Source organism: Lolium rigidum, chromosome 7 (genome assembly GCF_022539505.1).
Source record: "Lolium rigidum isolate FL_2022 chromosome 7, APGP_CSIRO_Lrig_0.1, whole genome shotgun sequence".
In the NCBI taxonomy this organism is placed as follows: domain Eukaryota; kingdom Viridiplantae; phylum Streptophyta; class Magnoliopsida; order Poales; family Poaceae; genus Lolium; species Lolium rigidum.
The window spans coordinates 44,134,849-44,145,968 of record NC_061514.1 but is presented as its reverse complement, the minus strand read 5'-3'; the positions used below and the strand labels follow the sequence as shown (position 1 = coordinate 44,145,968).

The window sequence follows — 11,120 nt, the reverse complement described above, 5'->3', positions numbered from 1 at the left end:
ACTCTTTGATGGACTTGCCGACCAGGAACTTGGTGATATTCATCTCCCCACCTGCACCAGGGATGGTAGCCTTGATGAGATCATTGAGTTCTTCATCTCCACGGATGGACAGCTGAAGATGGCGAGGGGTGATCAGTTTGAGTTTGCCATTCTATATCCTATGCATCAACAGCTCATCACCAGCAACGTATAAGATAATCCTCTATATATGTACCAGAGGCGGCAGACCTGAAATCAGAAAGCCACCTGATCTGTGCAGCAGTGCTACAGCCAAAATCCAAGTATGGGTACACATAAAGTAAGGCATGACACGTTTGTTCATGGACGGACAAGTTCTAATGTTTCGACAGCAGACACGTTTGTTCATGGACGGACAGTTCTAATGTTTTTGACAGCAGACACGTTTGTTCATGGACGCACACTTCTAACGTTTCAACACCAGAGACATCTACCTATGCAAGATAGCGGTACAGCTTCCTATCTGTCTTGTCCCTCTCCAGGAACTCACGCTCGATCAGGGACTCGATTCTCTTCTTTATCACCACAGGATTCGGCAGGAAGCGCGACTGGAGCTGCTTCGTCACCTCGGTGACTACACTGTTGTGGTCAAGGACTCTTCTGGACTTCATGATCCTGACAATGGCAGCCTCGACCTGGGGCTTTCGGTCTTCCTCGACTCTGTGGCGAGTCTCCTGCTTCTCTGGTTCCGTCTCCTTCTGTGCAACCACCGTGCCAATCTTCACCTTGACCAACTTGCTAGTGAACTTGTCATTGAAGAAGAATGTGTCGCTCTCAGAGATATCCTTGCTCATGGGTTCCTTGCGCAGCACATTCTTGCCCTTCACACAAGCAAGAGACTGGAGGCAGCGCTTCAGATCAACATGAGGTATAGCTGTCGCCTGCTCGATATCCTTGTATGTCAAACCATCATCCGAGTTAAATAGCATCAGGACACACATCTGGTAAGTTGAGACATTCAGCTCATGTTTGCGGCTTCCAAACGTTGCTTTAATGTCCGTATTCCCCATATTTGTCTGCCAAGTCAATCTCCTGCCATTGTGAGTGCCAAGGTAGTAAGCCCGGAACTTCTCACATATATCAAGGATCTCTGGTGGAAGATTGCAGGTAGCACATGGTTGTGTTGGCCAAGACCCAGTGGTGAGTATCTGGACAGATATTGTTGGGCCATCAGTATTACCAGAGAGAGCAGCATGGAAACTTTGCATAGTATCGTGAGATGTCTTCATATCAGTGAACATGCCTTCCAATTTTGAAGTAAACTGGTAGCCACATTCTGTCTTCAGCTTCACAAGCATACTCCTCTCAGCTTCATCAGAGCTAGTTTTCCCAGACAGAAGACGTTTTGCCAAGTGTTGCTTGTAATACTTCTCAAAAACATCTTTCTCCTGCAAGTACCTGAAGAGCATCATAACCTTGTCAAGTACTGTCTCAATATCCTCTTCATTGGCTCCTTTAACACCTTTCCGAAGCTTGTCATCAATATACAATGATATGAATTCAGGAGAGCGGTTGTTTAAGTTGATGAAATACTCAAATGAGGAATTCAGAGCATTTTGGAAAGCCTTGTCATTGCTGAATGAAACACTGACAATCTCATCATACTTGTCCTTCTCATTTAGAAGACGCTGGACGAAATCAACAGGGTCCCTTAATCTCTCTGGGTCAGTCACTAAAGTTTTCCCTGTCTCCTTAACATGATTAGTCATGACAGATCTAATTGTTGAGTGCCCATCAGGAACGCGCTTAAACAAGTCGTACATCCTGGTTAGGTCCTCATGTTTGTCATCAATGAGCATATTCACAAGACCAGAGTTCTCCATAAGAATCAACCTCTGCATGTGATTTGAGAGCATCTCTTTATCCACAACATTAGATATTTTGTCTGCAGTTTTGGAATCCATATACTGTGTCACACGTTCCAGTTCCTCAGCGAGCCGCCTTTCAGCCTTCTTGAGATACTCACCACAGTCGCAACACTCAATGAACTGCTGTGACTCACCACTATAGAAACTTGCAGATGCCTCAAGGAATGGCCTCTCAAACTCATCCTTATAGACAGAAGACCCTAGCTCCATCAGCATTTTGGTTGTATTCCTCATCAAACCTCTGTTTATTATCTCACCCATCCTCTCTCTATGAATGAGTTCAAGAAGCGTGTCAAGCAATCTCCCTTGAATTTTGGGAGAGCGGACAACGATATCTCTCCATAATTCCAGACCAAGTTCAAAGACAGCTGTCTTTTTGCTAGTCGGAATAAATGTTCTATCCATATACATGAGTATATCTCTGATCATTTGCGATGCCTTGATATGATCAGCCCATCTTCTCTGTAGGTCCTCCAAGAACAGACCACCTTGGGCAGCCTCTACTAATTTTCCCATTTCTTTGAGGTGTCCTTTCAAGTTCTCTGTCAGTTTATCATAAAGCTTCCCACCATGCTTGTTAAGAACCAAGTTATAAGCAGTCCTGGCCAACACAAAGGGAGTATTAAGTTATGGAATTCAAATAATCATATTTGTATTAACAGCCAACAGCAACATGACCAGTCAGTAAAATATGTCCTAAAATAACATTCAAATAATAAAAAATGTCATTCAATGGACAGGAACAACACACAGGGATACATTACAAAACCAGATTAGTTTCTTAAACTGTTGTCGCAACTGTAAACAGTTTCTAATACTATTTCAAGTCCAACGATTCACAGCGCCACCACACATAAGCCCTAAAAAAGGTCACCAACACAGACTACTCTGCAATGTATTTGCGGCATACTTAGTTGTAACAACACTACAAACCCCAAACCACTCGCCAAAAGAAAAGAAGGACAAAGAAACACACATGCCAGCAACAATTTGTAATACATTATAGAAATATTACTTTTTCAGAAAAATCATTAGTACAATATATTATGATGAAAAGTGTGCTCCATACTTCTTTGAAATAATTCTCCACTGAATTTAAAAAAAAAAAATCAGACAAGTTGCCTACATGATTTACATTCCAGACTAACAAGTATTATCAAATAATTGCTTAAAAAGACCATCTATATGCCGCAATTTCATATCAGGTATCTCTTTTCATCCTATATTACCAACAGCAAAACTTACAAATATACAAATGAAAAAGAATGATTCTTTGTAACAAACTAAGGATCAGAAGGATGACCAAAACTAGTGTACAATAGCAGAATTGCAAGACTCCAACTAATAAAACAAATGTATGACTATGCAAGGAATAAATTTCAGAATAGAATAGTGTTTGCAAGTTTTGAGGAGAATATTTCAGTGTCATTTCCTATTATACGCCTACCTAATTTAATAGTTTACCAATGGACCTATCTTGATGTCGTTACTCATTCTATGTGGATAATTCATTTATCCCCAATTGGTAACTCCCTGGGACAAGCAAATGAGTTGGGTTAATGTGCATGTTTATGCATCCATGAGTGGTGCACCGACAAAATGTACTACTCTGGTAACAATAAACTACCTAACTCAAAAATTGTGATGGCTAGTATGGTCATTTCAACTTCCTAGAAGTCTAGATGAAGTTCATCCAACATATTTTTTTTCCAGCAGATATCATGATTGCAACTTGCTAATGAATTACACCATATTATTATTGAAAGATTGTGTTTGCTAAACCAGATAGGATATTGGATTTTAAGATGAGAATTGAGAACAAAGTACTTAAGATAGCATGAGCTGATGGGCCTTTCAATCCCACCGCACATCATTAGGAAAAATTAAGAGCAACTTAAATTTTGCAGCTCATCAGAAAACATATTATATGACCAACATCGCAGCCACACTGGCCGGTCAAAATCACGCAACTAATTCCTACCAAAACCAAGCACTGTTTCTCCAAAACTACACCATTGCAAGACATACGAATTATAGAACAAGTGAACAACAGAAACGAACTTGCATAAGTCAGAGCCACACCAGCGTGGCAAAACCCATGCAACTAACTTCTACCAAAAATAAGTGCTAAACACATTTTCCCAAAACTAAAGCAGGGAAAGACATAGCGATTTCCAGACAACAAAAACAAGCTTGCACAGGTCACAACCACGCCAGCGCGGCAAAACCCTTGCAACTAATTTCTGCTAGAACTAAGAACTACATCCACGACTCCGAAACTAGAATCAAGAGCAACACATCCCAATGTCCAAACAACGAATGGAAACTTGCGCAAGTCACAGCCACACAAGCGCGGGGAAAACCCTTGCAATTAATTTGTACCGAATTAATCAGAACATCCACGACTCTGAAACAACAATCAGAGCAACGCCACCCAATTTCCAAACAACAAATGTGAACTACGCAAGTCACAGCCACAAAAGCGTGGCAAATGCATGCAACTATTTTGTACCAAAATTGTGCACTATGTCTGCGACTCTGAAACTACGATCAGAGAAACATATCCCGATTTCCAAATACAGAATTGTGCAAGTTGCAGGCACATAAGCGCAGCAACACCCGCGCAGCTAATTTCTACGAAAATTTAGCGCTACGTCCATGACTCCAGAACTATGATCCTATTAGCAAATCCCAATTTCCAAATAACAAACCACAAACGTTCATAGATTGAATAGAATAACCCAATGGACACCCCCTGACCGATCAAAAACTTGACTTACTGGATACCACCAAATCCAATCTCATCCAACAGAAACCTAGGAAATAGAATCGGGCACTTCCTCGCAGAGGAATCTAATCTAACAACCAAATCCCAATCCGTGCCAAAACATTGATTATCGGTCGCCGCACCTCCCTGCCTCCACACGCAGGACGCCGCAGAACAAAATTCATCTAGGAAATAAAAAAAAAAAAAAAAAAAACAGGGCGAGAGGGGCGGAGCGGTGTGAACCTGTAGAGCTCCTCGAAGGAGAGCCCGCTGGCGTTGTGGTTGTAAATCTCGCGGATGGCGTCATCGAGCTTCTTCCAGGACTTGTCGAAGAACTTGGGGTCGACCTCCACCCGGTGCTTGAAGGGCTCGATCTTCGGGATCCGCTTCCTCTGGGAGTTCATCTCCCCGCCCGCCCGCGCCGCGGCGATTGCCCCTAGGGTTCCGGCGAGGGCGATGGTGAGGCGGAGGCGAGGCGCCGAGGAGGAGGGCGGAGGGCGGAGGGCGGAGGATGGAGAAGGCGATCTGACAGATGGGCCTTCGCCGTAAGGAGTTTTGCTTGTGTTTATTTAATGCGTCTTTTCTGGATTTTCGTTATCCGGGACGCCTCTATCTTTGGCTCTTCGGCTTTCACGTTTGTGTTGCGGTTTAGTATATCTTCACGCGTGCGTGCGTGTTGCGGTTTATATATTTCACGTTTTATTATACTCACACTTCAGGACAACGAGCAAAAGAAAGAAGAACCAACAAACCAACATGGGAGAAACTAGGATTTTATGGTGGAAAACCCCTCCAATAAGGAGGGGGAAAAATCATGGACCCTAACTGTTATAAATGTGACAAGAAAATAATAAAAAACGATAAAGAAAAATACAGCGAAGATAAGATTTATCGTGGAAAATCTCTTCCAATGCAGAAGGGGAAAAACTATGGGCGCGAGCCAGCAAATATTTCACTATATCGGGGAGTGTTTACAAACGACGGTGGTTATCTTATAATCTGATAAACCCTAGCCGGCGGCTTACAAGAGGTATATATAGGCGGTGGCATCGATCCGTACCGCGGGGAAGGGGGGAGAAAGCCTCCCTTTAGTATATGAATTTGGATCAAAATATAACACTAGTAAGCAAAATTTCAATGAATCGAAACTATTTAGAAAACGCCGTTAGTGAACCCTAGTCGATGGCTGGCTAGAGATATTTAAAGACGGTTGGTGACGATAAGTAACTCGGGGACGAGGGGGCGAAGGCCCCTCCCCCCCCCCCCTCCTCCTCCCCCGCGGAGTACCTACAAGGCACAACGATATGGATCCAATATGGATCCAGAAGTTGGCCTTCTTTATGTGAATTTGGATCACAACATAACGGATGAAAACCATGGCAGTAGTTGAGCACTTGAGACGGCGCATCGTTATAGGCGCTGGGGCAAATCCCGCACCCCTCCACATCTACGAGGTGTGTTTCGGAGATGCTTCGGTCTTTGCGACGAGGGTTTGGAGATTTGGCCTTGAGCTCGATCGCCGGAAGCACTTGCTTGGGCGCGTATAATGGGTCTTTTGGAAAATACTTGAGTGCATGCAGGGCGAGGACGAGTATTTGATATATCATATAAACTATTAGTTGTAATATTCCTTGTTATAGTTGTAATTATATTATGCTAAATTTAAATTGTTCTTATAACCAAATTTATTTGAATTACAATCGAGGGCAATATAAAATATTCATAATTATACTAAACATTTATACTCTAGGTTTATATTGTTACTTGAAATAGTTAACCATACACAAATGTTGATAAATGTTACTTTTATTTAGTCTTTTAAATATATATTAATGAAACTTCTAGAAGATAAAGAAGGAACTTGCATAATACTTTACTCTTGTTTTTTGGGTATAATATATCTTGCAATTTACACATAGCTAATTACTAAGTTTAAAACATATGAATCCTCTTTTGTTTAACTAGCATTGCCACTACAAAATATAAAATAGTGTGGATTCTACTATATTTGCAAACATATGATTTAATTATTTATATTCTTGCTTGTAACAAAAGAACATGGATATTTAGTTATCATAGATTTCAGTATAACCTAACGGTCGTCACCTATCTAAGTTATTTGCGTCCTTCATGATATACGTGTATAGCATTTTTTGAGAAAAATCTAAAATATAAGGTTTATTGCGCTATAGCACTCGCCTAGACATTGTATTTAGGGATTTGACTATTTTTTCTTATCTAATGCAAACTCCTCTATTTTCTCATGTTATTATTTAGTGATGCGTAATCTCTCTCAAAACTTGTGAAGTTTTTCCTCCAAGTATGTTCTATAATTTATGTGCCAAAAAATATACACTATTTAAAAATGGAGGGAGTATATGACTAGGAAGCTTGGTGATTGGCGTCACACCGCACCCTTTGCTATTAGATTGCTTGTTAAAGTATTATAAAAGTATTGTAATATCTTGGTTGCTGAAATACTGTCAAAAGTGCTAGCGTGGAACAGGGCCGGCCCATTCTTTTTCGGGCCCACGTGCAAAATGACAGAAAGGACCCTTATTCACACGCAAAATCTATCAGAACAGTATATTTCAACCTAAAAACCCAGCATATCTCAATAACAAAGAGTATTCAGTACATATCATAGATCCATAATCTTTTGAACTCTCAAAATGACATAGCATCACTCTAAAAATAACATTATTTGTGATTTGTCTCAATCAAGCGAACTAATCATGGTTCCGCTGCTTCCGTAAAAGATCCACTTTGCTAGGATTGACAATGCAGAACATGTCTTTTTTTTTTTGCAAAAGAAATATGTTTGATGTATTAGTCCACTAGCATATAAGATAAAGATTTTTTAAAATATTGTACTAGCTAATAAAATGAATTACCAATCTAGATAGGATATGAAGTCGCTGCAGTTCCTACTTAAAAGTGAACCGGAGAGCAACATTTACCTAAAAAGCACAATAAAAGTATTAGACAATCTCCGAAAACACAAATAGTAAACAATCATGTGTAGTTGTAATGACAGAAATCGTACAGTAAGATTTTATTTAGATCATGCCCACCGCTCCATATTCTTTACCAGAATTTTCAAAAGCTTCCTCTTCCTGCACAAGTCATGGTATATCAAATTGAATTCAAAACTTGCGATTGCGCCTAAAACTTCTAGAAGCAAAGTCATCTATAATTGCATCCGTATTTATCTCATCCAACTTATTTTTCTTGATACAAAAAATTGCCAGACCATTTAATCTTTTTTGAGACATTGATGATCTTAAATAGTTTTTTAGTAACTTCAACTTAGAAAAGTTACGTTCAGTCCATGCTACTGACACCGGTACAGTAAATAAAATATGATAAGCAATTAAAATATTTGGAAAAATATCTATATCTCTAACAAACTCAAATATTTCCATAGCATGCATTGGCACATCCGATTCGGGTAAAGTCATTTGTAGCAAAATTTGAATAAACGAAACTGTTTAGAAAACACCGTTAGTGAATCCTAGCCGATGGCTTACAAGAGATATTTAAATACAGTTGGTGACGATCAGTAAATAGGGGAAGGGGGGCTTCCCCCCCCCCCGCGGAGTACCTACAAGGCACGCCGATATGGATCCAAAAGTTAGCCTTCTTTATGTGAATTTGGGCAATAACATAACGGATGAAAACCATGGCAGCGCTTGAGCACTTGAGATGGCGCATCATCATAGGTGCAGCGGCAAATCCCGCAGCCCACCACATCTATGACGTGTGTTTCGGAGATGCTTCAATTTTTACGACGAGGGTTTGGAGATTTGGCCTTGAGCTCGATCGCCGGAATCACTTACTTGGGCGTGGATAAGGGGTCTTTTGGAGAATACTTGAGCGCATGTAGGGTCACTAGTGGAAAACAGGGCTTTCGTGGGAGCCTTTTGTCGCGGGCGCGCCTGCACCCGCGACAAATGGCCTGGCCACGTCGCCCCGAAACCATGTGGAGCGGGCAGGGCCTTTTGTCGCGCCCTTTGTCGCGGGCCGTATTACGACCCGCGACAAAAGGGGTCCGAGGGACCCGCGACAAAAGGGGTCCGAGGGCCGGCGCTCTCGTCGGCACCCCTTTTGTCGCGGGTCGTAATACGGCCCGCGACAAAAGGGCCATGCCTATATATAGACACGCAGCCAGCCCCCCACCTCATTTTTCCTTGGTGGTGAAGGTGGAGGTGTATGCTAGCTCATTTTTTCTACATGTGCACAAGAGGTGTTTGATGGAATGCTTGTGAGAGGGATGCCACTTGATTTTAGTTGATAAGATTTTTCCTCTTTTTGATCCTAAAATGTTAGCAACTATTTTCTCGTATATCTATACATAGTCCGTACAATACTAATTTTAGCAAGGTGATTGCATCTGATACATATATAATTGTACTTATGATGTAGATGAGTCATCCATGGATGTACGGTAACCGATGTGCCCCCGCTTTCAGAGAGGGCGTGAATTCTTTCCTGCTTGTGGCCGAGGCCAACAAGTCGAAGCAAGGTTTTATGTGCTGTCCATGTCAAAAATGTAAGAACGAGAAGGATTACTCTTGCTCAAGAGACATTAAGAGCCACCTGTTTCGGTTTGGATTCATGTCCAGCTATAATGTTTGGACCAAGCACAGAGAAGAAGTGGTTATGATGGAAGACGGCGATGAAGAAGAAGATAATGATGAGCAGTACCGATCTATGTTCTCTGAATGCGATGATACCGCAATGGACGACAATGATGAAGAAGGAGGTGAAGAACAGGCATCAGATGATCCTGTTGATGATGATCTTCGTCGGGCCATTTCGATGCAAGAAGAGACTCGTGGCACGGATAAGGAGAGGTTGCAGTTCGACAAGATGTTAGAGGACCACCACAAATTGTTGTACCCATGTTGTGAAGATGGGCATAGAAAGCTGGGTAGCATATTGGAATTGCTGAAATGGAAGGCAGAGGTCGGTGTGACTGACTCGGGATTTGAGAAATTGATGATAATATTAAAGAAGATGTTTCCAAGAAATAATGAATTGCCCGTCAGTACATATGAAGCAAAGAAGCTTGTCTCGCCCTCTAGGATTAGATGTGCGTAAGATACATGCATGCATTAATGATTGTATCCTCTACCGCGGTGAGAAGTACGAGAATTTGAATAAATGTCCGATATGTGGTGCATTGCGGTATAAGATCAGAAAAGATGACCCTGGTGATGTTGAGGGCGAGCCAACCAGGAAGAGGGTTCCTGCGAAGGTGATGTGGTATGCTCCAATAATACCACGATTGAAACGTTTGTTCAGAAACAAAGAGCATGCCAAGTTGTTGCGATGGCACATGGAAGAACGTAAGAAAGACGCGATGTTGAGGCACCCCGCTGATGGTCGGCAGTGGAGAAACATCGGGAGAGAGTTCCCGGATTTTGCAGTGTGAGGCAAGGAACTTATACTTTGGTCTAAGTACGGATGGCATGAATCCTTTTGGGGAGCAGAGCTGCAAATCACAACACCTGGCCCGTGACTCTATGTATCTACAACCTTCCTCCTTGGTTGTGCATGAAGCGGAAGTTCATTATGATGCCAGTGCTTATCCAAGGCCCAAAGCAACCGGGCAACGACATTGATGTCTACCTAAGGCCATTAGTCGATGAACTTTTGGAGTTGTGGGCCAAACCAGGTGTACGTGTGTGGGATGAGCACACAGAGCAAGAATTTGACCTACGAGCGTTGCTATTCGTAACCATTAATGATTGGCCTGCTCTCAGTAACATTTTAGGACAGACGAACAAAGGATACAATGCATGCACACACTGTTTAGATGAGACTGAAAGTAAATATTTGGGAAAAAGCGGAAAAGTTGTGTACCCGTTCAATCGTCGTTTCCTTCGCGCAAGCATCCCTTAAGGAAAAAAAGGCAACCATTTCGATGGCGAGGCGCACCGCCGTCCGAAGCCTCGTCCCCGTAGTGGTGCTCGATATATTTGACATGGTCAAGGATTTAAATGTTATCTTTGGAAAGGGTCCAGGCAATCGACCTGTTCCGAAAGACGATGATGGGCACGCGCCCATGTGGAAGAAGAAATCTATTTTTTGGGAGCTAGAATATTGGAAAGTCCTCGGAAGTCCGCTCCGCAATCGACGTGATGCACCCGACCAAGAATCTTTGTGTGAATATTCTAGGTTTTCCGGGCGTGTATGGAAAGACAAAAGATACACCAGAAGCACGGGAGGACCAGGAACTTCATAAAGGACGAAACGGCAATCATCCAGGGCAGTTTGTAGGGCCTGCGCCTACGCTCTGATACGTCCAATTTGCATCACTATTTTATATCATAATTTGCTGTTATTCATTGATATATTTCATATTTGAACACAATACTTATGTTATTTCATCTATTTTGCATGTTTTATGATTATTGGAGGATCGAGCACCGGAGCCAGGATTCTGCTGGAAAAAGCGCCGT

General features: G+C 42.1%; 1 protein-coding gene across 1 annotated transcript; it reads right to left on the bottom strand.

Annotated features, from left to right (window-relative positions):
- Positions 1–234: 234 nt before the first annotated feature.
- On the bottom strand, positions 235–5,106 carry LOC124674334 (cullin-3B-like). Its single transcript, XM_047210371.1, has 2 exons — positions 4,897–5,106; positions 235–2,487 (listed from the first exon to the last, which is right to left on the bottom strand). The coding sequence occupies exons 1-2, from the start codon at positions 5,055–5,057 to the stop codon at positions 453–455; spliced, it is 2,196 nt and encodes a 731-aa protein (XP_047066327.1). The 5' UTR covers positions 5,058–5,106; the 3' UTR covers positions 235–452.
- Positions 5,107–11,120: the final 6,014 nt, after the last annotated feature.